Source organism: Leucopleurus acutus (assembly GCF_964270905.1).
Source record: "Leucopleurus acutus genome assembly, chromosome: 2".
In the NCBI taxonomy this organism is placed as follows: domain Eukaryota; kingdom Metazoa; phylum Chordata; class Mammalia; order Artiodactyla; family Delphinidae; genus Leucopleurus; species Leucopleurus acutus.
The window spans coordinates 149,166,566-149,194,361 of record NC_139143.1 but is presented as its reverse complement, the minus strand read 5'-3'; the positions used below and the strand labels follow the sequence as shown (position 1 = coordinate 149,194,361).

Sequence of the window (27,796 nt, the reverse complement as noted above, 5' to 3'; positions counted from 1 at the left end):
ACGCTGAATGGGCCATAACTTCTCCCCATAATACTACCTCCCAGCTCAGGACCTTTGCACAGCTGTTGCCTTCTTCGGGAATGCCCTTCCTGTGTCCCCTGTGCCCTCCCACTCATCCCATCTTGATGGGGGTGGACAGTTCAGTGTGAGCCCAGCAGGAGGCACGGGGGCTGAGGGGGCAGAGAGTGGCCTCTGTGGCTGCCCCCCTTGTTACCATTAGTGATCAAGGGCAGACCCCGAGCACCTCATCCCCACACCCTCTTCTGCCCCATGGGTGACATGCGGGGCTGGGCCTGTGAGGTCAGCAGCCCCAGCCCCGGCATGGCGTTCCCAAGCAGGGTGCCGACGGCAGGAGTTACCGAATGAGGTCCAGCAGGGGGTCTGCTGAGCTCATGATGGGCTTCCCACTATGCTCCGTCGTCTCCTTCTGGGCCGCGCTGCCCGGGTGGATGATGGACACCATGACGATGCCCACGATGACTGCCATGAAGGTGGTCCACAGGTAGTACGCTACAGTGAGGATGCCCAGGCGGCTGGAGGTCTTGGCATCCAGGGAGGCGAGGCCGGACATCAAGCTGGGAGAGCGATAGGGGTCAGCGTCTGTGGGTGGGCAGGCCAGGCACTCAGGTGTACCCACTCTCGCCCCCTCCTGGCTCTGCCTAGCACCCTCACAGCGTTCCAGGGAATGTGCAGGCATGGGGATCCCCCCACTAATCCAGTCCCCGAGGCTCCATCCAGCCTCTCTATGCTCTGCTCTGCTCTCTCCCCCTTGCCCAGTGTCATCAGCTGAGCCCGTTCACACCTCTAGACCTTTCCATGTTTGGTGTCCTCCTAGTACCTCCTTTCACTTGCCCAAATCCTACCCAGCAGGTAAGACCAAGCTCAGTGCCTCCTCTTGGGTGAAATCTTTTAGGAGCCCATTCTGGGGGTCCCACAGCTCCCGGCCTCCTCTGTCATGACCCTGGTTGTCACTGTCACTGTCTGTCTCTCTCATCAGACTGAGGACATGTGAGAAGAGAAGCAGATCTGACTTCTCTGTGGGCCCCTCGTGCCCAGCATGAGCTCTCTGTCCTGCCACCAAGCAGGTGGTTACTGTAGGCTTTTGAATGAACTAATGAGTGAGAGTAAATGAGTGAGTTAGAACCCTGGGCTGGGACTTGGTGACCTGGGTCCTAGTCCCAGTTCTGCCCATTGGCTATGTGACCCAGGCAAGCAAGTCACTCCTCCATCTTTAGGCCTCAGGATCTGCATCTAAAAAATGGGGCCATGGTTAGATTTTTCCTTGAGAGGTGCCACCCTGTGGCCGTCTTGGGTTAGTGCCCCGGCCCAGACTCTCCTCTCGAGAGACTGTATGGAGAGGCTTGTGGGTCTCTCTCCTCTTGGCTCCTCCCCACTCCCCGCCTGCCCTGACCCTGGCTCTCTGCCCACCAGAGCAAGTCAGCCCTGGAGCTATTTTTCTCATGACCGTTTGGCGGGGGATGGGGGATGGGGGCAGGTGGGGAGCAAGAGATTAGCTAAGGAGATGCTTGCACTTTGCTGCCAAAAGGATTTTTCCCCAAAGCCTTTTCATTCTTTCAGATAAAGGAAGTATTTGTCTGGTTTTAATCATGTAAACAAGAGCAGATAATCTCTCCCCATCCATCTCCTCTTATCATTAGGCTACATCTAGCATCAGGGCTGAGCACTTGCCTCTCCTGCACCCCACGGTGACCGCTGCCTGTGAGCACCCTGCTCTTCCCTGCTTGCTGTAGCAAAGCCTCACTCCCCTTTTAAAATGCAGTTAAAGGGTCCCCTCCTCCAGGAAGCCTTCCCTGACCATCAGGCAGGGGTAAGGCCCCTTCTCTGGGCTCCCATGGCCCCTGTGCTGCCCTCTGTCCCAGCCCCACCTCATTGAACTGTTGACTATTTACTGGAAGCACCACCAGGGCTGGGCCTGGGTCTGATTCAATGCTGGGTCCACAGAGCCAGAACCAAACTACACTGCTGGAGTGTAGTTTGCTGAATGAAGGAGTGAATGAATGAATGAATGAGTCAATGTTTACAACCTCCATTCATGCCTGTCTGCCAGGACACCATATGTTAGTGATGGGCTTAGGGTGGGTCTTAGATATAAATCCTGAAGGGCTCATAATGAGATTGTGTGGCCAGGAGAAATGGGGACCACCCTGCAACATCATCCATGAGAGAGATCATCCCCAGACAAGGGCCAGTACCTCGGCCCAGGGCCAAACAGGCCTCTGACCATAACAGAATTTCCTCACAGCCATGGGAAGCCATGGCCCTGAGAAGAGGCCCTGCTCGAGGTCACACAGGACACTAGTGGCCAGCTGGACCGGAACTCATTCCCCAGCTCCAGGCCTGTCCTCCTTCATCCATGTAGTTATTCAATCCTTTAGCACGTGCCCACTCTGTGCCATGCCCTGTGCCCACAGAAAGAAATCAGAAATCAGTCCCTGACCTCAAGTAACTCCTGGTCTGGCTGCTGCGGGGGGTGGGAAGAAGATGGACATGGACACTCGGGACAGAATTGGACTCAGGTAACCAGGGGTCAAGGTGTTTGCATCAATACCACAAGGGAGGGGACAAGGACGTGCTATCTTTATTCAGAGGAGTGAGGGATCACTTGTAGCTAGGAGGATCAGGAAAGGCTACGTGGAGGAAGGGGCACTGGAAGATGAGGCAGATTTGGAGACGGAGCAGACGTGCCAGGCAGTGGGACACCAGAAGATAACAGGGAGGCTGGAAAGTGTGGGGACACTGTGGTGTTTAATGTGGTCAGAGCTCAGGTCATATGTGAGGCAGAGTGAGATATGGGGCAGAAAAGATGGACTGAGCTCAGGAGTAGGAGTGGCCTTGAGCGCCAGGCCAAGGGGCACACAGGGGAGAATGGGGTAACACACAACACATCTAGCAGAATTTGCTGGATGTCTGAGAAGGGAGAACTAAGAAGTCCTTAGATCTGAGAATATCGAAGTAAACCAAGTATATAGGGAAGGTCACTGAAGTGGTATTTGTAAAGCAAAAAGCTGGGACCAACTTCAATCATCAAGGCAGATTAGATTAAAAGTTACAGCATATCCATGCAGTGGGCTTCTAAGCAGCCATCAGAAGTGATGGTGTCATTGGAAAGATGTTCCTATTTTATGTCAAGTGGAGGAAGCAGAGTACAAGATAGTTTGCAGGGTGCCCTGGAGCTCCTGTGACACAGACCCCTCTCGAGGTTTGTGGTCCAGATAAACATAGACATGCCTGAGGGATTGTGCAGGAGAGGGGTGCAGATGAAAATCAGATCTCAGAAAGGGGCAAAGGGCTCCTCAGAAGGCCACTCTGAGGAAGAAGAGGTCTAACGTGGGGGTGGTGCAGCTCAGGGATAGAGCGGATGTGGTAAGGAAGGGAGTGCAGGTTCTAGATATAGCAGGAGTGGACCCCGGACACAGGGGCTCTGGAAGGGAGAGGGCTGATGAATAAAATGGAAAGCATTCCATCACCTGGGACACGAGCAGTTCCACTGTGGAACGTCGCTCCCGCCCGCAGAATGGAAAGGGCTTTTCTATTGGCTGAAGAGAAAGGAGAGCAGCCGAGGTGGGAGCGGTTGGGGAGGAACTGCTTGACAGTATGACAGAGCAGACCCTCCCTCCCCAGGCTGGTGCCGGCAGTGCCAGGGTGACCGCAGGTGATGGCAGGGGCCAAGCAGAACGGGAGCTAAGTGTGGGGAGGGCCTCGATTCCGCGTGAGATGGCGGCCACTCCCGGAACTCACAGTCACAGGAAAGGATGTTCAAGTGACTTCCTTGACAGCCTGCCATTTGGCTGGAGGGGGCTCCTCGAGGTCTAGACTTTTGGGCCAAGCTGTTAATGTGACCTTTCTGAGAACCTACAAGCCGGGGTGGTGTGCTCTGCAGGGAGTGTTAGGTCACATGGACATGCACAGGGGAAAAACTAAAGTTTAACAGTAGCTGTCTTTGGGTGGTAGGATGATGGGCAAGTTTTGTTCTGTTTTTAATGTTTTTCCACATTCTCTATTATTTCGAGAATAAGCATGTCTTGCTTGTATGATGAAAAACACAACCCCTCAAGGGCCAGCAGCCACAGAAACCGTAATTCATCTGGAGCTTAACTGTCCCCAAACACCTGAACATCCACCTCATTTGATCCTTAGCGTTCTGTCAGTGCTGCCCAACAGGATGATAATGTGAGCCACTGTAATGTTAAATTTTCTAGTAGTCACAGTAAAAAAAAAGAAAAAAAGTCAAAAGAAACAGGTGAAGTTCATTTTTGGTAAAATTAACTTTAATAACACTTTATTTAACCCAGTTTACCCAAATTATTATCATTTCACTGTGTAATCAACATAAAAAATGCTTAGAAAAACGGCTTCTGGTTTAAATTTTTAATTTAATTAAAAACAAAAAGTTCAGTTGCTCCATTGCACTAGCCACATTTCAAGGGTTCAGGAGTCACTTATGACTAGCGACTGCCTTCTCGGGTTGTGCAGTTTGAGTTACAGATAAGGACAATAAAGCTCAGGGGGTGGAGCTAACTGGCCAAGCTGCCTAGTTGTGAAGTTAAGACTGGAACAGGGATTCAGCCCTGTGGGGTTTCCCTTCTCCCACAGTGACTCTCCGTGGTAGGACCCGGTTTAACTCCTGTGCAAGAAAAAGCCTTCCGGTTTTGGCTAACCATGATTTTAATGTGATTCAGCCCATGTAAGGCCTATTTAGTTCAACGCTCGGAGTTCATGACCTGCCCCATGGCTACAGCCCTCAGATTTGTGGTGGTGAGCTCCCCATCTTTGGAGGTATCCAAATGGAGGCTGGGTGGCCACCTGTTGGAAGCCTAGATCAAGGCTTCCAGGCTGAGTGGGAGATTCCATGAGGATGACTTCAAATGCTCCTTCAGGCTCTGCGATTTACGGTGAGGGGAGAATAGGTAACCTTGCCTCTGCGACTCCCACGATGGCCGGGTGCTCCTGGGAGTCCCCCACATCCTCGAGGGCCCTGGCAAAGCGCCTCAGGAAGCCCAGAAGTCTGGGACTCCCTCCGAAGCCATCTGGGCACCCCCCCCGCCCCACCCCCAGGGCCCGGGATTATGGTTCAAGAGCTTGATGTGACTGGGGAGCGGGCTGGTTCCTGGGCCCAGCCTGTTTCCATCTGGTAACCCCTCCACTTGCAGGGGGCGGGGAATGGAGGGAGAAAAAGGCCACTACTGACCCTCACCTGTTCTCACGCCAACCCCTGAGGTGGGTATGGTGACCCCATGTAACACCGGGAGGCACCCACCGCTGCCTGCACACTTCACTGCGGAGGGCGGACAGGCTGCTGAGACTGCTGGGGGCCCCTCGCTGTTTGAAGTCCTTGGTGGCTCCCCTTCGCCCTCAGGAACTGTCCACGCTCCTCCAAGGCCTTGGGTCACTCTCCTCCTCCTCACTGGCACCTCTCCAGCCGCCCCGTTCTCCCTGCTGCTCCTTGCACCATCTTTGTGCTGGTTGTTCCTTTAGCCTGGTACTCTCCACCCACACCCCCCAAGCCCTCACATACCTGCCCAGCCCAACCAATTTCCACTTGCCCTTTCCAAGGTCAGCTCAGACATCCTTCCTCTGGGAAGTCTTCCCTGATACGGCGATCTCACCTACCTCCCCAGGGCACCCTGTGCTTCCCAGTTTCTTACACGGCACTCTGCCGGCATGCTCAGCCCTGAACCCCCACGGCCCGGCCCAGCTCTGGCGCAGGGCAGGCTGGCGGGAACACGTGCTGCGCGAAGCAGTGAACGCTGAAGGAACCCAGTCCCCTTGCCCCTGTCCTCCCTGGTTTACTTTCCCATCCTCTCCTGCTGCTGCTACCCATCTCTCTAGTCTCCACTCAGGTACTTCCTCCCTCTGAGGGCCTCCTGAGCCCGCTGACTAGGCCAGGCAGCTCCCGCATGCTCCTGCACGCAGCCCTCACTAGCTGGGAGCCTCGGGCAAGTTCCTCAGCCTCTGTGCGCCTCCGTTTCCACTGGAGGATAGAATGGGGATCATGACGGTTTATTGTGAGCATGGATCTAGGTTTAGAATAGCGCCTGGTACATAGCAAGTATTCAATATATTCCAATAATTAGCACTCTTCTGTGATGGCATCGTCTGTTCTGTGACCACCTGCCCCAGCAGGCTGTGAGCTCCTCCAGGGAAAGGCTGAATCTGGCTCAGTTCTAGGCCCTCAGAGCCCGGGGCCTGGCCTGGCCTGGGTGCAGGTTTGCTGGTGTGTATGTGTGATGTTAAGCCAGGGTGGAACTCTAGACTAGTTGTGAAAAGGGGTGACTTCCGAGCTCTGATGACCATGAGCAACCACTGTGGGTTCCCAGAGGAAAAGTCACCTGGACCAGCCTTGGGCCCCTTGCCAGGTTTAGAGAAAGGCCCCTGGCGCTGTGTGTCCGTGTGACATCAAGCAGTTGACACCGGGTCCTCTGAGAACTTTGGGGAATGATTACCACAGGCAGTCCCCTCTTCTGAGTGCTGAGAACCTGAGAGGGTCTCTGGAGGTGTACTTCGGGGCTCTCCCTTCAGCCCTCTCCTTCCTGGTTGTTTTATCAATGCCTTGGCCAAGGGCCCTGACAGCATGTGGATCAGATTGTAGAGGTTGGGAAGCTGGGAGGAATAGCTAATGTGTTGGATGAGGGAGTTGGAACCAAGCAGACCTCAGGCCAGTTCTGACTGACACGATGAAGAAGAACACGGACACATGCAGAGCCATGCTTGGCTTCAACAGCTCGGAGAGCACAAGCTCTGGGGTGGAGGGGGGGCCTGAGCCGCAGTGGCAGCACGTGGGAGGGGGACTTTGGGGGTTTGTTTGCTGCCAGCTTGGTGAGTCACTGGGGAATAAGGGTGCCAAAGGGGTGGGGGGCCCTCAGCCTGTGGGGCTAGAAGCCCGGAGGGCTTGCTGAGGAGGCCACGGACCTGCCCTGACGTTAAGACCCTCCTGGGAAAGGGACAGGGGAGGGAGGTGTGTGTCCCATAGAGGGCAGCTGGGGTAGGTGGCAGGGGACAGTGAGCACAGCAGAGCAGACCCCGGGAACACTGGGATGGATGCGGAAAGCCACAGGGAAGCAGATCTCAGCTCAGCACCAGGAATAACTTTCTAGCAAACAGAGCTGTCCCGTCCTGGAAGGGACCACCTTGAGAAGTAGTGAACTCCCAGTCACTGGAGGTGTGCAAGCAACTTGCTAAGGTCACACAGTGAGTAGGTAGATTTGAACCCTGGTCTACTAGCGTGACAACATCCATAGTCACGACATCCTGCACTAGGAAGTTAAAGGCAGGAAGGAGCCATATCCTTGGGCTGTGGCTTCGTGTGACCTAGTCAGGGAGGCTCTCCCAAGCTGGTCCCTGGGTGCAGCTGCAGGCAGTCCACCCGACACACAAGTGGATGGAGGCATCTGGGGGTCCATGGGAGTCTTGTCAGCCCTTCCAAATATTAAGGTCTTTTTCCTTCCCCTGAGCAAATGACAGGCCCAGCAGTTGACAGCAAGTGCTACGTTAGCACCGAATTATGCTTCCCGGCTGTCCCTGCCACAGCCCTACCCTCAAGCCAACTCCTTCTAAGACCTGAGGCAGGAGGCCAGACTCCCACTTGGCTAAGGTCTGGGTCATCTGGTCCCAGCACTCCCTCCCAAGGGCAGAAATTCCTCTACCACTTCTGATTGCACGCCTCAGAGGACAGAGAACTCACTACCTCCACTGTGGGCTAGTTATGCTTATTAGTATGAAATCTGCCTCCAGGAAAGAGAATTTCCACACTGGGCCCAGCCCTGCCCTCTGGAGCCACACAGACCAAACCTCTTTGGTTCCACTTTAGATTCCACGGGATGGAGGCAGGTAGGAAGGTGGGGAGGGAGTGCAGGGCTCAGGGGGTGGGAGAGGGAGGAGGTGGCACAGAGACAGGCATGGGCCTGGGGGGGCGCTGCCACCCTGGCATCCCCAACTGCCTTCTGCAGGTCTCTCCTTCCCAGGCCCCTGGGCATGGGGAGGGGATCGATCGGGAACTCAAAAATAACAAGCTTGGGGCTTCCCTGGTGGCGCAGTGGTTGAGAATCTGCCTGCCAATGCAGGGGACATGGGTTCGAGCCCTGGTCCGGGAAGATCCCACATGCCACGGAGCAACTGGGCCCGTGAGCCACAACTACTGAGCCTGCACGTCTGGAGCCTGTGCTCCGCAACAAGAGAGGCCACGACAGTGAGAGGCCCGCGCACCGCGATGAAGAGTGGGCCCCCGCTCGCCGCAACTAGAGAAAGCCCTCGCACAGAAACAAAGACCCAACACAGCCAAAAATAAATAAATAAATTAACAAACTCCTACCCCCAGCATCTAAAACATAATAATAATAAAATAACAAGCTTGAACTCAGTCAAAAGCAAACGCTGGAGCAGCCGCGGCTGCAGCCCTCCGAGAGCTCACTTCTGACCATCGACCAGTCTCAACCCCTTTCCATTGGAAAGGCTGCATTCCTGAGTGTAATAAGGGTCGATCCAGTTCCCAATCCATGTGAGCGGAACCCCTGCCCCTTTCTTTCCCACAAGGCAAAGAATGGCAGGTGGGAGGGAAACAGTGTTCCCACGGGTGACCGTTACTCTGCTCTACGGTCGCAGACTGTTGCTAGGAATGACTTCCCTGGGCTGCCCATCACTGGTTTTTACGACCAGTGCCACTACGCCATGGTTAGGAGCCCTGCTCCAGCGGGAGGGAAAGACCCCACCCAGAGGGAACACAGGTCCCCTGCCTCCCTTCCCTCCTGCATCAGGGCTGCTGGTGTCTACTCCCCCAAGGCCCTGGCTGGGCCTGCCTGCCCCAGGCACTCAAACGAGACCCTCTCCGTGCAGTGTCTCCACAGAGAAGAGCAGCAGCTTTTTCAAAACCTCACCCACCTCCCCAGGCTCAGAGAGGCCCCCAGCACGCCCCACGTTGAACACTTGCTCTGTGTGCTATGCGGTCCCAGAAACGAAGGAGGTGGGTTTGTGGTCCTCAGGTGGGTGGAGAGACCTGCAGTCTGGACAACACGAAACCCTGGGTCATGGCTGGGATCGAGAGAGGCTGGAAGCAGGGTCTAGCCCGGCCTGGGCATCAGGGGTGGGGGCTGCTGACTGGATCCTTGAAGGATGAACGGGAATTCTCTAACTGGAAGGGGGAAAGAGCACGGGAGTCTGTGATGGGTGACAAAATCTGGGAGTTTTTCAGAGTCACCAGGCTGACGGTCTGATCCCACCCGCAGCCCACAGCTGGGCCATGTTTCCCCTCCTGATGAGTAAGGCGATCAGGTGACTGGGCAAGAGGGCCAAAGAGCGATCCCAGGGCTCCCATCAGAGAGGTCAGCAGAGCTGTGCTAAGAACAGTTGCCCCACGGCTTGCAGAAGCCGTGGCTGCCCATTCCTCCTGCCCTCTCCCACTCACTGTCTATCCTGGGACGCCCCCGGCACACTGGCTCCCAAACCAGACTCCGACGGCTGCTTGGCCCAGGACCATCTCCAGTAAGCTAGAACGTGGGTGTTTGGGAGTTTTCTGCCAAACTAGAGTTCCTCAGGAAGGGGGAGAAGGGAGTGTTGGGTTTCTTTGGCCAAACGTGACTTCCTGATTCTATGAAAAATCAGTTTAAAATTCTTACAATAGAAAGAAAAGCAATACATACACATGCACACACACACACACACACACAACTTACCCATATGTAAGGACCCACACCACACATTCGCATACTAACCCACACATGCCCTTGGGTTTCTCTGCTGCGATGTAGAGCTTACAAAACATTCTGCCATGTTCAGCATCAGTGAATCACAAACACATGGATTCAGTTTTCCTTGAATGATGCCTGGTCTAAGAAATTGAAGAATGAGGGGAGAGGAGGGTTTGGCAGAAAGCAAGTGGAGACTTGGAGGCCCCAGCTGGATTCAGATGCTGGTTCGACCCACCCCTGGTTCCTTGCATTGCTCTTGCCTGGAGATGTGTGAAAACAAGGTTCAGTTGACTTCCCAACGTTAGAAGCAAACTCCAGCCTCAGGGGGGACAAAACGCCCCCTGGCCCCAACACACGCAGCACCTGCTGGGAATTTCTTTGTAAATCTGCAGATGGCATTGTGTCCATTCTATGGCCGAGGTGAAGAGTGTGATAAATAACAGAGGCTGAGGTACATCTAGAATCCTGGGGCACAGTGGTGCCCCAGCAGGGTATCCAGCAGCATCCTGAGTGTCTAGTAAAAGGAAAAGGGCTTTGCAAACTCTGCTCCAGCCTCTGAGTGGAACAGTCATATGTGATTACAGAGATGAGGGTGTGGCATGGGCATTTTTATATCATGTTGAATGAAAAAAAGAAAAAAGCAGATAGACATACTTTTGCAGAAGTAACAGTAAGGTTTCCTCCAAGAACTTAAAAGAACAGAAAGTTGCCAGTATTCTTTGGGTTAAACCATAAATTAAAAGCAAAAGGGATCAGAGTAGCAACAAGTGGCGTTACAGGGAGAAAATGGGAAAGGAAGGCTCCAAAGTCTTGACTTTCTAATGAAAGAAGGTGTAATTAGCATGGAATCAGTCATCAGTGGAGCAGAGAGAAGAGAGTGGAGAGTGGCAAAGTACTCAGCACCGTTCAAGTACCACCCATGGGAGAGGGGGCCCTAGTTCAAGGACACGACAATGCCGTGGCAGGTCCTAATCATCAGACTACTAGTTCCTGTGCCAACGGAACATGAGGCAGAGTTTTCTAAATTTTGTCTGAGGCTTTTGTGTTCAAAGGTAGAGTCAGCAAGTCTCCTTACAGTTGATTTTGTTTTTAGAAGAATTTTTCAAGTGGCGAATGCAAGGCAAGAAGGCGCACATTGTCCAGGGGAAGGGAGAGATTTGCGGTTTGATGGAAGTACCCTTCCTTGAGACCTTAAGATCTGTAGAGTGATGGAAAGGGGCACCAATTTGCATGAGAGGCTCAGGAGCCTTCCGAGAAAAAAGAGACTAAGACCCCCAACCCCTGCTCCTTGCAATTTGAAGTTAGAATCAGGGTATACTAGAGTGCCCATGATCAAGGTCTGTCAGCAGGGCTAACCCACCAGGATGGAAAATGGACTCAGGGATCAACCCCAGGGAGCTAAGCTCAGGGCATGACTGAGGTTGCTTTAAGGAACAACAATTGAGCTCTTTGGTATGATCTAAGGGCCAGAGCAGAGCATCCCTGTGGCTTGAGCAGGGACGTGTTACTGCAAGGGGCCATGTTCAGGCTTGAACCAAACCATGCAAGACCTGTGTTCAACAGTGACACCATAAGGAAGGAACCAGAGCAACAGGGCTAGTGGCGAGATCAGATGTTCCAGTTCTCTCTTTACCTACTTATAAGCTGATCTTGGCCAATGGATGCAGGCCTCAAGAGGAAGACACTGGGCTTCCTCTTGAAGAGGAAGAAGGAGGAGGAGAAGAAGAACCATATTCGGCACATTCAGTTCTCAAGTCAGTATATAAAGCAAAAACCACTCATAATTAAATTTGCCCTTGAAGATCCCTTAAGTTGTTCGTTAAGTTCAGGAGGTATATAATTTCATTCAAGACAGGTTTCCTCCCAGTTTTGGAATGGGTTGCTGTTTCTTAAGGTGAACACCAGCTGAAGCAGTCAGCATACACTTAGCGGCCATGATGTAAAAAGGAAACCAAACCACCCTCTCTTCATGGCCTAGAATCACAATAACGTTGTGATTGGAATCACAATAACGTTGTGATTGGAACTGAGACTGGCTTAGAGTGAGGTAGACCCAGCCCTCCCATGGTACACTCACCCTGGACATAGCTCTTCAAATGGGGGAAGCCACTTGTCTCCTTTAAATGATTTCCTCTCTTTTTCATAGCATATGTAATTGAATTCACTAAATTTAAATGCACATACGATGGAACTCCACCACCTTGGGCCCCAGAAACTAACTGAAAATGGCAAACCTGGACTCATACTGGTTGTACCATTAAATAATTAAATTGTCCTGCCAGTAAACAGATTTAACCAGCGGGGTCCCCAGGTGATGAGCCTATAGGGGGAAATGCTCTGGCCAGAGGCTGTGTGCATCCGTCCTCCTCGGCAGCTGTATTTATCTCTGTGGATGAATCAATTGGCATTTGGTTTATTTGGTTGCCTCTTGTCAGCATCAGAGGACAGCCCTGACCAGCTCAGGGACTCGGATGAGGTTGAGCTTCTGAACCAGTCAGCCAAGGACCACACCCTGGGCCTAGTGAATTCACTGCTAAGAATGACAAGAACAAACATTTACAGGAAGAACAGTGGCAGCATTAGGGCTGTGGAATGATGGGATTTTTGTTGTTGTTATCCACAATGTTTGTAATTTGCTTATATAACTTTTTAAAGTACCAACCTTTTTAAAAAGACAACTCCTAATCATCCTCCAGGGGTCATTTCAAATGAAGGTCGTAAAACTTCCCTGAATTCTGCCTCAACTTTCCTTCCACTGCTCTTTTTTTTTTTTTGCAGTACGTGGGCCTCTCACTGTTGTGGCCTCTCCCGTTGTGGAGCACAGGCTCCGGATGTGCAGGCTCAGCAGCCATGGCTCACGGGCCAAGCCGCTCCACGGCATGTGGGATCTTCCCAGACCAGGGCATGAACCCATGTCCCCTGCATCAGCAGGTGGACTCCCAACCACTGCGCCACCAGGGAAGCCCTCCACTGCTCTTTATTTATTTAATAAGCAGCTCTTAGTCACTTACTATGTACCAGACCCTTGATGTCCCTGAGAAAGCAGTGAATTCAAATTTTTCAGGATTCTTTTTATGGTGAGGGGGTTCAGAAGAAATTCCTTGATGAGCCACTTGGACCAGAAGCTGAGCAACGCGTCCACCTAACCCCACTCCAGGAACAGGGCATGAGTGGAGGTGACTTATAAAGACAAGGAAGGCACTATTTTTGGCTGGTCTTGGAAGAAGGGTAGAGAGAAGGAAGGTGTGGAGAGAGAAAAGAGGTGGATACACCCTAAGGTGACCCCCAGTGATCCATGCCTTTCTGTAATCCCCCTCCCTGTGTGGGTGAGATCTGTGACTTCTTCTAATAGAATATGGCAAAGGTGATGGATATTACTCCCATGATTATGTTATATAAGACTCTGCCTTAGAAGACTAGAGAGAGACGATCCTCCTCCTGGCCTTGACAAAGCAAAGAGCCATGTTGGGAACTGCCTTTGGAGATGGTCAGAAGGCAGGGTACTACAGGTAGCCTCTAGGACCCGAGGGTGGACTCCAGTTGATAGCCTTTAAACAAGGACATAATTTCTGCCAAGAGCCTGAATGGGCTTGGAAGTGGATTCTTCTCTGGCTGAGCCTTCAGATGAGAACACAGCCCAGATGGCACTTTGATTGCAGCCTTGTGAGACTCTGAGCAGAGGATCCAACTAAGCCATGCCTGGGCTTCTGACCCATGGAAATTGGTAGATAGTAAATGGTGTTAAGTCACTAAGTCTGTGGTAATTTGTTACACAGCAATAGATAGCTAATATACAGACAGAGAAGGAAAGAACCAAGAGACGGGTGAAGGGCTTACACTCCTAGATGTGATCCTCACCTGTGATCTTGCTCCCAACTGTTGGTGAAGTTGCAAAATTTAGGAACTGCTTCAAGCAAAGGAAATATACTTGAATGGGAAACTGGCAAAGGCTGTGCCTCATGACTGCTTGTAGGAATGTGAGGGCAGAGAAAATCAAGAGGCAGTAAGAACTAGGAATTCATGGAAAATGAGGAGGCTTTGACGATCATGGCATGGGGAATGGTTCTGGGCAAGGTGACAATGTGCAGTATGGAGACGTGTGGTCTATGCCCCTGCAAAGGCCGCCGTGAACACAGATGTGCAGGACTCAGATGGAGGAGTGCTACATGCACTGTACCTGTATCAATGTTGAGGGAGCACCCAAGCATACCTGAGTCAAGGGAGACTTTCTAGAGGAGGTGACAAGCTGCAGGTGCTAAAGGAGCATGAGGAAGGAAGAGGTCACCCCAAGGGGCTGCCTGCTGAGAGAAGGAACACAGGTAGAGGTTTTCATGAAACATCTCATCTGGGCCTTGGAGAAGACTGGTGATGTATCAGGAGCTATGCTGGGTGCTTCAAGCGCATTATCTTATTTCATTCTCAGAATAACCCTGCGAGGGACGGAGGTGTTCTTCCCATTTTACAGACAAGGTCACTGAGGCTCAGATGCTAAGAGACTTGGTCAAGTTCACACATCTGGTGAGTGACTCGAGACCCTGTTCTTCCCCTGGAACCACTGCTGCCTGCTCACTCCCTTCATTGTGCCTTACAAAGCCACGACTGGCCAAGGATAGGTGGCCCTCCGCTGGACTGCGTGTGCCTGTCTGAGGAGGCGGTCAGGCTGGGGGCTGGTTTGGAGTGGATTCTAGAGAAAAGAGGCCCACGAGCTGGAAGATGTCAGATTGTGGGAAGAATGACTGAGTTGGGCTCTAACCCAGGCCACAAGCCCCACCTCCCTCCCCCTGGGGCTCCGTTCTCTGGAACTAAGTGGCTCTGTGGCTGTCTCCCTGCCGATGGTGAGACCCTCCAAGGCAGGCACAGGTCTTCTCTCCCCTCGCATCAACCCCACCATTACCTCCCATACTCCTTTACATCTCATCCTCTCTCTTTGCTTTCTATTAGATTTCCGTCTCCTGCAAAAATCTGTTACGCTGACCACCAGGAAGAGGTTAGTGTGAATGACAAGGGGGAAGTGAACTGACCCCCTCCCAGTATCTCACATAAAATCACAGCAGTGCACATGGCTCTTCTCCAGAGAGGGGTCATGGCGACTGGTTCTGCCCATTGGCTGGGCCACTTCTTGTTCAGCAGCATGAGTGGCTAGTCCAGATAAGAATGCTAATTTATTTCTATGTCACTACTGTGCAAAAAATGGTGTCTGTACCCCATAATGTGGTGTGCCAGCTGTGAGTGTCAATTCATTTAACTAACAACACTGTGTCCATCCAGGGTTAAAAGCAGCATCAGGCATGGAGACAGGTCATCATCACTAGTTACCAGTAAATGAAGAGCTGGGAGGATTTCACGGAAGAAACTTGATCTAGGTCTTGAACACAGAGCGGGACTTAGCTAATTAAGAGAAAAGGGCGTTCATGGGAGGGGAGCAGCATGAACAGAGGTGGTATGTGGCACGCTTAGAGGCTAATGAGGTGACCAGCCTGATGCCAGAGGCTTGGCATAGGGAAGGGTGGCAGGTTCTACTGGAAGAGGTGGGAGCACCCAGAGTCATGGGTGCCAGGCTTTGGGACCCAGGCTTGCAGGTTATTGGAACTGAAGCAAATGTGCCTTGATGTGTATCCTCCCACTGCCCTGGAGCAATTTACACTGCAGGAAACCTCTGTCTCCTGGTGGGGGGTACAGCTTGGGGGCCCTGGGGACCGAAAAGCAGCAGTGCTCATGCCAGGCTCTTCAGTTATCCAGCCAGAAGCCCTGATCCCAAGACATCAGGGTTTCTTTTCAAACCCTTAGAACACTTGTGGAGCTTTTAAACCTGTTTGGGCCCTTTGGCAGTTCTGGTTCAGTAGGCCCGGCATGAGACCTGACGTCTGAATTTCCAGAGTAGCTTTGGTGACTCTGCTCTGTCTGGAGTGACAACCGCCACACCAGAGTGGTTGCTCCTTGAGGATACGGATGCCCCGCCCTGGGCTGGCCAGGAGCAAGAGATCAGGTGACCGTGAGCGATGGATGGATGGATGGATGGATGGATGGATGGATGGACGGATGGACGGATGGATGGATGGATTATAGACCAGTTGAAGCTAAAGGAATGAGAGCTCAGGGATGGAGCGGTTTGGAGCTCAGAAATGTGTCATTTTCCCCCAAGAAGGTTTAATTCTCCCTTAGTAGGAAAGTTTTAAAGCACTTCCATTTTTCAGTGACATGGTTGCTTTGAACCAGCCGAAATTGTATAATAAACAAATGAAACATATGAGCACACACTGGCTTTTCTCAAGTTAATACCACATTTCGTTTCCAGCCAAGAGAAAGCACTTGAGTCTGGTGGTGAGAGACCAAACCTTTGAGAGCCAGGACCCAGAGAGCTGGATGGGCCCAAAGTCACTGGGTAACCTGGGTAAACTGAGACTCAAGGTGAGGGTGCTTGCCCCAAGATCACGTGATTTGGGGAGAAGCAGGTCTGGGACCCAGGCCTTTGACCCTGACTTCAGGATTTTAAGTTAAATAACTTGCCCAAGGTCACACAGCATGGAAATGGCAGGGCCAGGATAGGAACCCAGGTCTGTCTGACTCCAGGGTCTACTCAAGGGCCTCTGCCTTGGAGGCATTTCAGTTCTGAGTAAGAGGCAATGCCCTGGCAGTAAGTAAGGTCAACAATAAAGGACGATTGGGACTTCCCTGGTGGTGCGGTGGTTAAGAATCCGCCTGCCAATGCAGGGGACATGGGTTTGAGCCCTGGGCCGGGAAGATCCCACATGCCGTGGAGCAACTAAGCCCGTGCACTACAACTACCAAGCCTTGCGCTCTAGAGCCTGCAAGCCACAACTACTGAAGCCCACGCACCTAGAGCCTGTGCTCCGCAACAAGAGAAGCCACGGCAATGAGAAGCCCACGCACTGCAATGAAGAGTAGCCCCCGCTCGTCGCAATTAGAGAAAGCCCACGCGCAACAACAAAGACCCAATGCAGCAAAAAATAAATAAATAAATAAACAAAAACACAATAAAGGATGGTCAAGCTGCCTAACAATATTGCAATACAACTGGGAAAAAGGGAAGCAACAAAAATTCCTGTGCTTCCTGCATCGACATGCTTACTTGGCTGTCATGTAATTATTTATTTTCTCATCAGTCTCCCAGGGCAGGGCCGTGTACCAGAAAGCACAGTGCATGATTGCTGAATTCATTAATCCACTTGGCAAGTATTAATAAGCACCTATGATGAGCCAGGCATTTCGTGTGAAGGCCAGAGTGGAACCTTAACAGAGTATTGTATCTGCCTTCACAGAGGTTACAGTCCAGTGGAAGATAAACAGGTTAGCAATTGAATCCATATAGAATAACAGTACAAAATGAGTGCTGTGCAGGAAAAGGAAATGGGCATGCTGGGGGAGAGTGAAGGTGGTGGTGAAGGGGGATGGGTTGGGAGGGTCTTTCTAAGGAGGTGATGTGGAAGCTGAGATCTAAAGGAAGAGGAAGGGAAAGACGTGTAAAGCATTGAGGAAACGTGCTCCAGGCAGAAGGGACAGCATGTGTGGAGACCCTGAGACGGAGGAAGGGTTTGGTCTGCTTGGGAAACTAAGAGGTCTGGGGACTGGAGTGAATGAGGCATGACATGAGGCGGGGCACAGGCAGGCAGGATCCTGCAGGGCCGCCAAGGTTATGTTAAGGATGCAGGGGTTTATTCTAAATGCCATGGGAGCCACTGAAGGGTTTTAGGTGAATGAATGGCATGGCCCGCTTGGCTTTTCACAAGATCATTCTGGCCACCAGGTGGAGAACAGATGGGAGGGGAACAAAAACCAGAGCCAGGAGACCAGTGAGGTCACTGTGGAGTCTGCCCTGTGGTAGGGGTGATGCTGGGCTGTAGTTGGGGGGAAGAATCAGCTGGAGTCGCTGCTGGAAGAGCTGAGGGTGGGGGAAGAGAATAAATACGGAGGCTTGAATAACTGGGTAGGTGGAACTGCCGCTTACTGACAAGCAGGACACAGGAGAAGGAACTGGTTTGCGGGTAAACTCTCAAGTTGGTTACGCTAAGCTGAAATCCTCGTGAGACATCGAGTGGCAATGTCAGGTAGGTAGTTTGAGTGGCACTCAGAGGGGAGATTGGGGAAGGAGATCTATATTTGGAAGGACTGGACTTGTAGGTGGTATGTTAAAGCCGTGAGGACAGATGAGAAAAGGCCTGAGAAACTGCAACGTTCAGAGGTTGAGTAGAGAGAAACTCGGCTCAGGGGGGCAGGGAGCAGACAAAGCCAGAGAGTGTAAGGGCATAGGGAGGAGTGTTCCAAGTGGGAAGGAGTGACCAACTGCTGTATCAACTGCTGTGGACAGGTCACGCAGAACAAGAACTCGGAGTGTCCTTTGGGTCTAGCAATATGGAGCCTACCAGTGACCTTGACAGATTCCCTGACTCAGTGAATGACTCAAAAGATGCATGAAGAGGAGACAACCACAGAAGCGGGTTGAGGAGTCAGGGAAAGCTTCTGGAGGGAGGTGGCCTTTCAGCAGAGCCTTGAAGGCTGAGTCCTGAGAGACCCAACTGCTGCCTGCACAAAGCCGAACTGAGCTTAACAAGGCCTCCTGGAGCAGCAGAAAGCGCCGTTACCTGGCCTCCCGGGCGGGGGGAACATTATCTCCACCACCCTAGAGGGAAAGGGTTAGGGTTCTCAGCAGGCAGGCTGAGAAGGCTGACGACCCTGTCCCAGGGGACAGAGCCCAGTACGTCCCCCAGGACTCAGAGGCTTGTCCACTTCCCTCCCTGCGCGCCAAGTCCTGGGAAGTGAGGATTCCAAACCCACCGTCTCAGAGCAAAGGGCTCTTAGACACCATCTGGAACCGCCAACTCATTACACATCTGGAAAATCTGAGACCTAGAGAGGACCAGGGGCTTGTCCAAGGTCACCAGCACACCAGTGGTAGAGACCAGGTGACCTCCAAGGATTTGCTGTGGCCCCACCCTAGTGGGTAAAGACTGAATTCTTTTTTTTTTTTTTTTTTTGCGGTACATGGGCCTCTCACTGCCGCGGCCTCTCCCGCGGTGGAGCACCGGCTCCAGACGCGCAGGCCCAGCGGCCATGGCTCACGGGCCCAGCCGCTCCGCGGCACGTTGGATCCTCCCGGACCGGGGCACGAACCCGTGTCCTCTGCATCGGCAGGCGGACTCCCAACCACTGCGCCACCAGGGAAGCCCCAAGACTGAATTCTTTAGCCTGGTGTTCAAGGTCTTTCATGATCAAGCAAGAACCCATCCTCCAACTTCATCTCCCACCTGTCTGCCCTCATACCCTGTGATCAGCCCTGAACGTTTAGCAAACAGATAGCCTCCTACAGTCCTCGCAGCAACCTTTTGGAGTAGGTGTTACTATTATCATTTTACAGATGAGGAAACGGAGGCTCAGAGAAGTCTGACCTGTCCAAGGTTCCACAGCCAGTACAGCACAGAGTTGAGCCAGGATATCATCTCGTGATCATCTCCAAGGTCATCTTTTCCCCCATGTCTTGCTGCATTCACCACAAAGAGCCTCTCCCTGGGAACAGTGTGTGACTCCCTGGCCCCGAGCTACCCTGGACTCAGGTCACGTCCTAGGACTCCAAATCACTTACTCAAGTCACTCAAATGTCCACTGAATGGGACTGAAACAACTGGTGTCACTGAATGACCCAGACTCCAGCGCCTGTGCCACAGTCTACGCCCCATGAAGCCCCCAGAGTCACACCACCCAGAGCCTGCAGTCCAGCTGTCCACAGCAGGAGGAGGCACCTACAGAATCCGTACAGAATCCTCTTCCTGCAACCCCACCCCAGATCTCCCAGCCAAACACCCGCCCCTCACCTGGAGACCACCAGCGGTAGGATCAGCATCTTCAACATCCTCATCAAGAGCTCTCCGGGAAACTGGAAGTAACTGATTTCCTGAAAACACAGCAGGAGTTGGGGTTATAGCAGGTAGTACAGACTTCACAGTTGCTTTACAATCTTCAAAGCACCATTTCATCCGTATTCTCCTGTCTAGCCCACGGACAGCAGAGTCCATGGAGAAAACACTGGCTTTGGAGCCAAGCAGACTTGGATTCTAACCTTGGCCCCCTAGAAGTAGCTGCGGCCTTAAGCAAGTTCCTCGGCCTCTCTGAGTTTTTCTCATCTGTAACATGAGGGTAATAACCACTTCACAGGGCCACTGGGAGGCTTAAAGGATAGGATGCACATGAGCACTTGACAGAGGGTCTGGATGAGAGTAAATGGTCAGTAATCACAGCAGATAACAGCTCTCCCCCACCTTTTCGCCATTCACCTGCCTAGCCTTGCTACAAATCGGTCTCATGGAACAGATGATAAGTGGCGCGAGGGCAGGGCTGCGTACTCTTCACACATTCATTCAGCCCGTACTTTGGCAGCCATCGTACTGGGCACCCAAGAGTGAATTAGGCACAGTTCCTGCACTGGAGGAATTGTCAGTCTACTTGATGAAAAGACTGACTCGTAAACAGCATTTTTGAGTCAGTTTCCCTTCTGTACTGGGTTCCCTCGCCCCACACTTCCGTCAATTCTTACCGACCCTTGAAGCAGGGCTCACATTTAAAATGCTGAAAGAGAGAGAATCGGATTGGTTTGTGAGAGCCCAGTAAGAGCCGTTACTGGGCGGAGTTCCTGCGTCGGGCTTCCTCATGGGCTGCTGGTTCCAGCCTATCTGCCGGCCCTTGGATTAGTGCGCCAAGCCCTTGCCCAGTCAGCTCTCGCTAGAGTAACCGGTCACATGACTGGCACCTAACAGCGGAAGAGGAAGGTAGCCCAAAGCCCAGTTAAGTTTGAATTTCGGATAAACAACAAATATTGGTTCTTTACTTATACTAAAAATTAGTTGTTGTTTATCCGAAATTCAAATTTAACTGGATGTGCTCTTTTAAAATTTTTACATTTAACTTAGTTCAATTTTGCTATTTCTGGCAATGCTAGCTTGAGTCCACTTTCCTCAGAGGGTAAGCTTCTGGGTGAGGCCAGTACGTGGACTTGCAAACACCATCTGACTTAAATTTTTGTACTTGTAACTTTTTTTTTTTTTTAAACACAAAGCCAAACATAACCCTTGGTTACTGGCCTGATGCTTTGAAAAGTCGCAAATTATAGAATGTTGGTGCTGAGAAGGGGTTTTACAGATCTCCTAGTGCAGCTGACAACACATTTTACAGCTGAGGGAGCTGAGCCAGGAGAGGGAGGTGATTTGCCCGCAGAGTGAGTTAGTGACAGTGCAGGACCGGAAAACAGGCCTCTTAGTCCCCTTCTGTTACCATTTCCAACACACCAGAAAATCAACTTTTAAAAATTTACCCATCGTGGCTATGTCTTTTGAATTAATTTTAATCCCTGTGTATCTTCTTTAATTTAGATAACACTATAATGATAAAAAGGTAGCCGTTCCTCACCCATCGCTATGCTTAACCCCAACTTCCCAGGAGTGACCATCCCCAACTCCTCTAGCTGTTTTTCCTTTAGTATTGTTATTTGTAAATAATATGGTTATAATGCTATTTCGAGATGTATCTTTTTGACATCTATTAACTTCCCTGCCATGACAGATGAGGACTTAATTCTTACTCCTTTTTTCCTCCTCCCATTTCACCATTATATCACTTTTTGGTTAAACTGCTTGTCAAGGTTTAAAATATTTTGATCACAAAATATTGCTCACTGTTGAGCCAACTATGCCTCCTTTCTGTACAACCTTCAGTTTTTCCCTGAAGTTAAGAATTGACTGATTTTTCATTTACCTTGTTTTCTGTGAGCCACTCGTTAATTTCTTCCAAGTGTTTTAACATTGCTTTTTAAATGTCTAACAATAGTATTTTCTATATACTCAAACACGTGGGTCCGTTTCTAGGCCCCTGGGGCCTCAGTGCAAGAGCTCTCCATCCTCTTGTCCTAGGTTGGACAGGTTGCTCTCTAGGCCCAGTGGTTGTCATGGGTCTCTTCTTCGCTGTCATTCTGGGACTTTTTCCCATATCGGAACCCTTCTTTCCTGGATCCCTTGCCTTCTTTGCTTACTTCTTTGTTTTGCTTTAATATCTCCCTTGGTAGCTTCCTAGTAAGCGTGAATGGGAGAGAAACTTCTGAGTCTTACATAGTAAAAATTTCTTATTCTAGCTTTAACTCTGATAGTAGATTGGCTATATATAAGACTCTTAGTTTAAAGAATTTCCCCTCCAAATTTCAAAGGTGTTTCCTCTTTGTCTTCTAGATTACAGTGTTGCTTAAGATGTTGGGAGCCTTACTTCCTATTCTTTACATTAGACCCAGTTTATTCCCTCAGAACCATTTAAGGATCACCTATTTATCTGCAGTTTTTCTGTACTTTTCATGAAGACGTATCATGGTATGAGATTTTCTCCTTTCTTTTTTAAAAATTCATAGTGCTGGGGTTTCCCTGGTGGCACAGTGGTTGAGAGTCCGCCTGCCGATGCAGGGGACACGGGTTCATGCCCCGGTCCGGGAAGATCCCACATGCTGCGGAGTGGCTGGGCCCGTGAGCCGTGGCCGCTGAGCCTGCGCGTCCGGAGCCTGTGCTCCACAACGCGAGAGGCCACAACAGTGAGAGGCCTGCGTACCGCAAAAAAAAAAAAAATTCATAGTGCTGTGCATACCTTTTACTTCAGAGAAATGTTCTTGTTTTCTCTGTGAAATTTTTCTCTCCATTTCTTTCTGTTAGCTCTCTTTAAAACTCTTATTAGTAACTTGAATGTTAGACATTCTAATTTTCTTATATGTTTCTATTTTTAGCTCATTTTGTTTTACCTTCTGGGAGAGTTCTGCAGCTTTATCCCAGCTATTGATATTTTTATCTTGGCTCATCTATTTTTAATTTCCCAAAGTGCTTTCTTGTTCTCGAATCGTTTCTTCTTTTTGCACCCTGTTCTATTTTATGGTCACTGTACCTTCTCTCATATCTTCAAAGAACTTGAGGAAAGGTTTTAAGAGTTTTCTTCTACTCCCTGCATTGCCTCTGCTTCATTAGAGACCTACCGTTCTGTTCGTTTGGTCTTTGGCTTCTGCTTGTGTATAAGTGTGACACACTAAACTGCTGTGTGCATGAGTGGGACTTGTCAACTGATGGCTCCTCAAGGAAGGCTAACAGGTGAAGATGCAGCTTTTCACTGGGGGGAGGGTGAGATGGGGAGAATTCCCCTTCACAGCAGAATTTGGAGATCTTTCCTCTGAGGCTTCAGTGAGACAAGTCCCTTCCTGCCTCTGGCTGTGTGTGGGGTGGGAGGTGGGGGGATGGGGCTGTACTTAAGCCCAGCTGACAGCAGTCTTGTGGGGACCCCATGCTCAAGATGCAGATGTCCACTAATTCACCTGAAGCATGTGCCTCACCACCTCCCCTCCCCCAGCACTTACAGGTGGGCCTAACATCCCTAAGCCAACCTTCTCTGGTTCCTTGGGACAGGCAGGGGGATAGAGTTAGTGGATGAGGGGTCCCCTGATTACATGAACTGTAAGGGACCTAGGGGTCGAACTGCTCCAGTTACAAAATTCTAACTAACGTCCCTGATTTCAGCTGCATGCTTAACCCTTGCCTCCTGCAGCGCCTTGCACTTTCAGGTCCAGAGCCCTTCTGGAGTTCTCCAAGACAAACTCAGGTGGTATCTGCTGTCATTCTGCTTCTACAGACACAAGATTTCAGCTTTCTGTGCTCTACTAAATGAGATCATTCAACTCTATCCACTTCCCATCCAGGAATTATTGTCATTCCTTGACTTCTTTTCTCGGTTGTCTCCGTTTGTATTGTCTTTGTTCTTGGGAGTTTATATTTTTAAACAATTCCATTACTACAATTTTAGTGGTATCCCAGGAAGGAAAGAAAAATGGGTACAATTATAAATTCATCATGGTTTAACTGGAACTCTCAAAATGATCTATATTTTTAAATGAGATACTTATTTCCAAAGATAAATCTTGTGATTTTGTAAGTTCTTTTCACAAATAGGACATTCTACCATTTTGCATATTGTTTATGATTTTTGCCTTGTTGCATAAGCTTACAAAATAAGAGGGGTTTGGTTTCTGAGTCACAGGCAGAGATCAAATAAACAACTCCTTGATTTCAAAATAAGATGCTGACAAAGCCAATTCCTGACAAGTAATTGTTCTAAGACTCCACATCCTTCCTTCAATTTATCTGGCAGGTTAATCCAGACCAGAACATGTTAGCGCTTCCAAACAGATGGGGAAGGCAGCTTTGGCAAAGGAGGCGCCAGATGAGTTTGGCTTTTAAGAATAGGCATTCCAATTTGTTTTCACAAAATAATCTTCCTGCAAGAAATATATTTTCGTTGCTGAGGAAAATTAAAGAAAGTGGCTTGCAAATTGTTTGTGCCATTGCCAATTTAATTCAGGCATTAGTTGAGGGTTCTCTCTGTGACACTGAGCTAGGCTCACCTTTTGGTTCAAGAAAGCCCATGTGATAGTCAGCAAGTCAAAGGCTGATGGGAGAAATAGACTCTGAACAAACAGCTCTGAAGCAAGACCTCCAGCAGCTGGGTTCCAGTGGAGGGATGAGCTTGGGGTGAGTGTGGGAGGAGAGTGGGCAGATGTGGGTAGGTCTGGAAGAGTTTTCATAAGATATGGGATCTATGAGGCGGTTCTTGACGTTAGTAGGACTTGGACAGGTGGGTAAGGGAGGGAGGAGTAAAGTAACATTCACTAAGCACCCGCTGTATCCAGGCACTGATGAATCCTTGTTTACTCCTCACAGCAATTCTAGCAGACATACAGTCCCACCCTCCTCCATTTTACAGATAACGAAACTGAGCTCCAGAAAGGAGACAGGAGTTGGCCTAGGGCCACACAGCCATTCACTAGTAGAGTCCAAGTTCAGGGTTCCTCTGACTCCAGAGTCTATGCTTCTCCCTAAATAACTGATAGCACCTTAACAGTGTAACTATAGTAATAGCGGGCTCAATTCCCAGAGAGGCGTGTTTTCCTTTTAATGGAAGACGAAATCTGATACCTTGAGCCCCGGTTGTAGAGAACATATTAGATATCACTGAACTGCAGGAAGAGGAATGTTATGAAATAAGGAATCTTCCAGGAGCCCACTGACGAAAACTCTCCTTGACCAAACTTTAGACCGGCCATTCTGAGCCCTCTTTTCAACTAAGCCTCATCCTTTCTTCGTCCTGCTTCACGCATTTGTAGTGAAAACCCTGCTAAGTCAATTTAGTGAGAATCCCCCCAACTCTGCCTTCAACAAAGACCTTGTTAGTGGGTTTAGCAAGACTCCCCCTCCCCTATCCTTGATGTCTCTTCTTAGTAATTTTCTAGTCACTGACCTCACTGTGCTCATTGGCTGTAAATCCCCAGCTGCAGTTGCCGTATTTGAGTTGCTCCTGATCGCTCTCCCCTGTCGCCATGGTCTTAACACCTATCACAGTAGTCCTGAATAAAGTCCTCCTTACCGTTTAACAGTGTTAGAAAAGTTCTGCCTTCGACAGCATGAGTGTCCCTCCGTCTCCCGCATGAGATGAGCGCTAAGCGAGAAGAGGGCCCTTCCCCAGGCAAGGCATCATCACCCTTGCAGTTACACAGGCCAGAACCCTGGGGGCCTGCATTGCCTCCCTGTCCCCCCAACCCCACATCCAATCAGCCACCACATCCTGAAGCTACCTCTTTGGGAAACAGTTCTCAGATCTGCCCTGCTCATCCCCACTGTCATGTCTCACCCTTCACCTGGCCCCCTGCCAGTCCCGCCACTACCCCATCCTCCACTCAGCACCAGAGGGATGTTTCCAAGCTCAGGTCTGACCATATCACTGCTCAAAGCTTCTCATGGTTGCCCCAAGCCCGTGCTCGGTGCTGGGATCTAGAGGCCCGATGGCCCCTGTGCTCTAGCCCCTGCCTCACAGCGTACATTCCAGCTGCTGTAAACAGCTTGCTCCACCTGCCCCCCCCAGCCCCCCACAAACCTTTCATGCCCCTTTGCCTTGCTTCTGCTGTTACCTCTGCCTAGAATGCCCATTCCGGCTCTCTGCCCGTGAGCTGCTTTAGGAGGTATTCTCTGATGCCTGCTTTGCATGCTTATAGGATCCCATTCTTCCCTCCCCTACAGCTCTTAGCCTGTGGTTATTCCAAGAAGGCATCCTTACCTCTCTTTCACCTGGAGATGCTGGTGTGAAGCCACTTCCTCTCTCACTCTAGTCCTGCAATGCGTTTATCACACCCACTTCACAGAGGAGAAAACTGGGACCCAGAGAGGCAAAGTGACCCACTGTCATGCCATCAGGGAGCCACGGAGTGGGAATGTGACCCCCAGATTCCTCAGGCCCACCCAGCCCTCCGAGATGGGGACCCGTGATGCCCTGCATGGCTGGCTGACCTGTGGTGAGAGGTGCCGGGTCCTCAGGAAGAAGCCGAGGAGGCAGCCCACGGTGACAGAGAGCACAGACAGGATGAGCAGTCCATTCCGCCTGCACACATCCCGCCCTCGTGCCAGGATGGCACCCAGCACCATGGCGAGCCCAGCCTGCTGGCCCAGGGCACAGCACCATTCCATGCACGGGAGGCCAGCCCGGGCACAGGGTCCTGGCTGGGGGCTCTGGCTCCTCAGCCGGCAGGTGGTCAGGGCTGCTAAGCGCTAGTTGCCAGCCCCACAGCCATGGCCCGCGTGGTTGTCCCAGAGGGAGGCCACAATCCTATTACCAGCTGCATCATTAGGAGCCGGGAGCAGATTAGAGCCTGGGAAATTAGAGCAGGCCATGTGGTTGGGGGATCAGACCTCAAAGCCAAGTGCTCCTTTTAGAAAGGGGAGGGGACAGGGGACTGGTGGGAGGAAGAAGAGAAACATTTGTTTGGTTGGTTTGATTTTTACCTCCACTTCATTCCAGAAAGCATTGAAGGCAAGGCAATAACTGGCAATAATAAATAACAATAAACTAGCAAAATAATGAATAACTAGCAATGCTAGCAATCGTCAGCATTAAGCATTTATTGTACACCATGTGCTGTTCTAGACACACATTACTTGTATTAGCACATTTAATCCTAGCACTAAATCCAAGAAGTAAGTACTATAAGTATCATTTTACAGATGAGGAAACTGAGGCAAAGAGAGGTCGGGAAACGAGCAGGTCGTGTGGGAGTCCTGTTCCAGTTGCATTACCTGTGTGAACCATTGGGAATCATCCCAACAACCCCAGGGGTCCAACCTTCATTTTACTGAAAGTAAAATGAGATTGAGACCCCAGGAGCCAGAGTCCCTTGGCCATGGGACTCTGGCCAGAGCTAGCAAGTAGCAGAGTGGAAATCAGGCCTACGTTGTTTGGTTCCCACCACGTGTACAGGTGGATGGGTTCAAAGGTGCTTCCCAATATTGTGGGGAATGTAGGATTTGAGTCCAGTGGACCCGAGCTCAAACTTGGGCTGTATTACCCGTTGTGAGGTATGTCCTTCAGGGCTGCTTTAAACCTAAAACTGGGAACGCTGTAGGTTCTCAGGGCTTATTATTTTTAGAGACGACAGTGCCCAAGGAACCTACATTCAAGTCCCAGCTCTGCCACTTACTAGTTGTGTGATCCTGGAGCAACCATTTAAGAGCACACTGCCTCAGTGTGCTCTTTCCCCAACCAAGCAGACATAATAATAGCATCTACTTTGTTAGGGCTGGTGCAACATTCCATCCAGAGAACATCTGTGAAAGCAGGAATGAACTGCAACACGCCAAGCAGGGAAATGGCTGTTAGGGTCACCATCTATATTTAGCGTTTTTAGATAAAGGTGTTTTTTTGTTTGTTTGTTTTGGGTGGGGTTGTTTGCTTGTTTTGTTTTGTTTTTTGCTATTTCTTGTGGCCTGGCCTGCCCTTTAAAGCCAGAGGGAATTAACTCTCGTCTATTTCACCAGGAGTCTGTAATCTCATTAGGGGCAGTCAGATGACAGCAGGGAGCTCTGTCTGTGGGTCTGTGGTGGGCGGTGTGTGCACAAGGCTGCCTCCCCTGACAAAGGGGACGGGGCCAAGAAAGTGGCAGTGGACTGCAGTGCAGGCCCCGAAGCCATGGTCAGAGCCCCGAACTGGGAAGGGACCCTCAGATTCTGGTCTCAACCAGCTCTGTGACC

The 27,796-nt window shown here is 50.8% G+C and overlaps 1 protein-coding gene across 2 annotated transcripts in view; it reads right to left on the bottom strand.

Moving 5' to 3' along the window:
- SLC1A7 (solute carrier family 1 member 7) overlaps window positions 1-26,212 on the bottom strand; it is a gene marked incomplete at both ends in the record, with an annotated part of 46,190 nt that extends 19,978 nt beyond the window's left edge. The window contains 3 exons of one of the 2 annotated variants that reach the window (XM_082861161.1): window positions 360-575; window positions 19,529-19,608; window positions 26,063-26,212. In XM_082861161.1, coding sequence (XP_082717287.1) covers window positions 360-575; window positions 19,529-19,608; window positions 26,063-26,197 — 431 coding nt within the window. The remainder of the gene's footprint in view (window positions 1-359; window positions 576-19,528; window positions 19,609-26,062) is intronic. The other variant, XM_082861162.1, reaches the window with a different exon arrangement.
- Window positions 26,213-27,796: the final 1,584 nt, after the last annotated feature.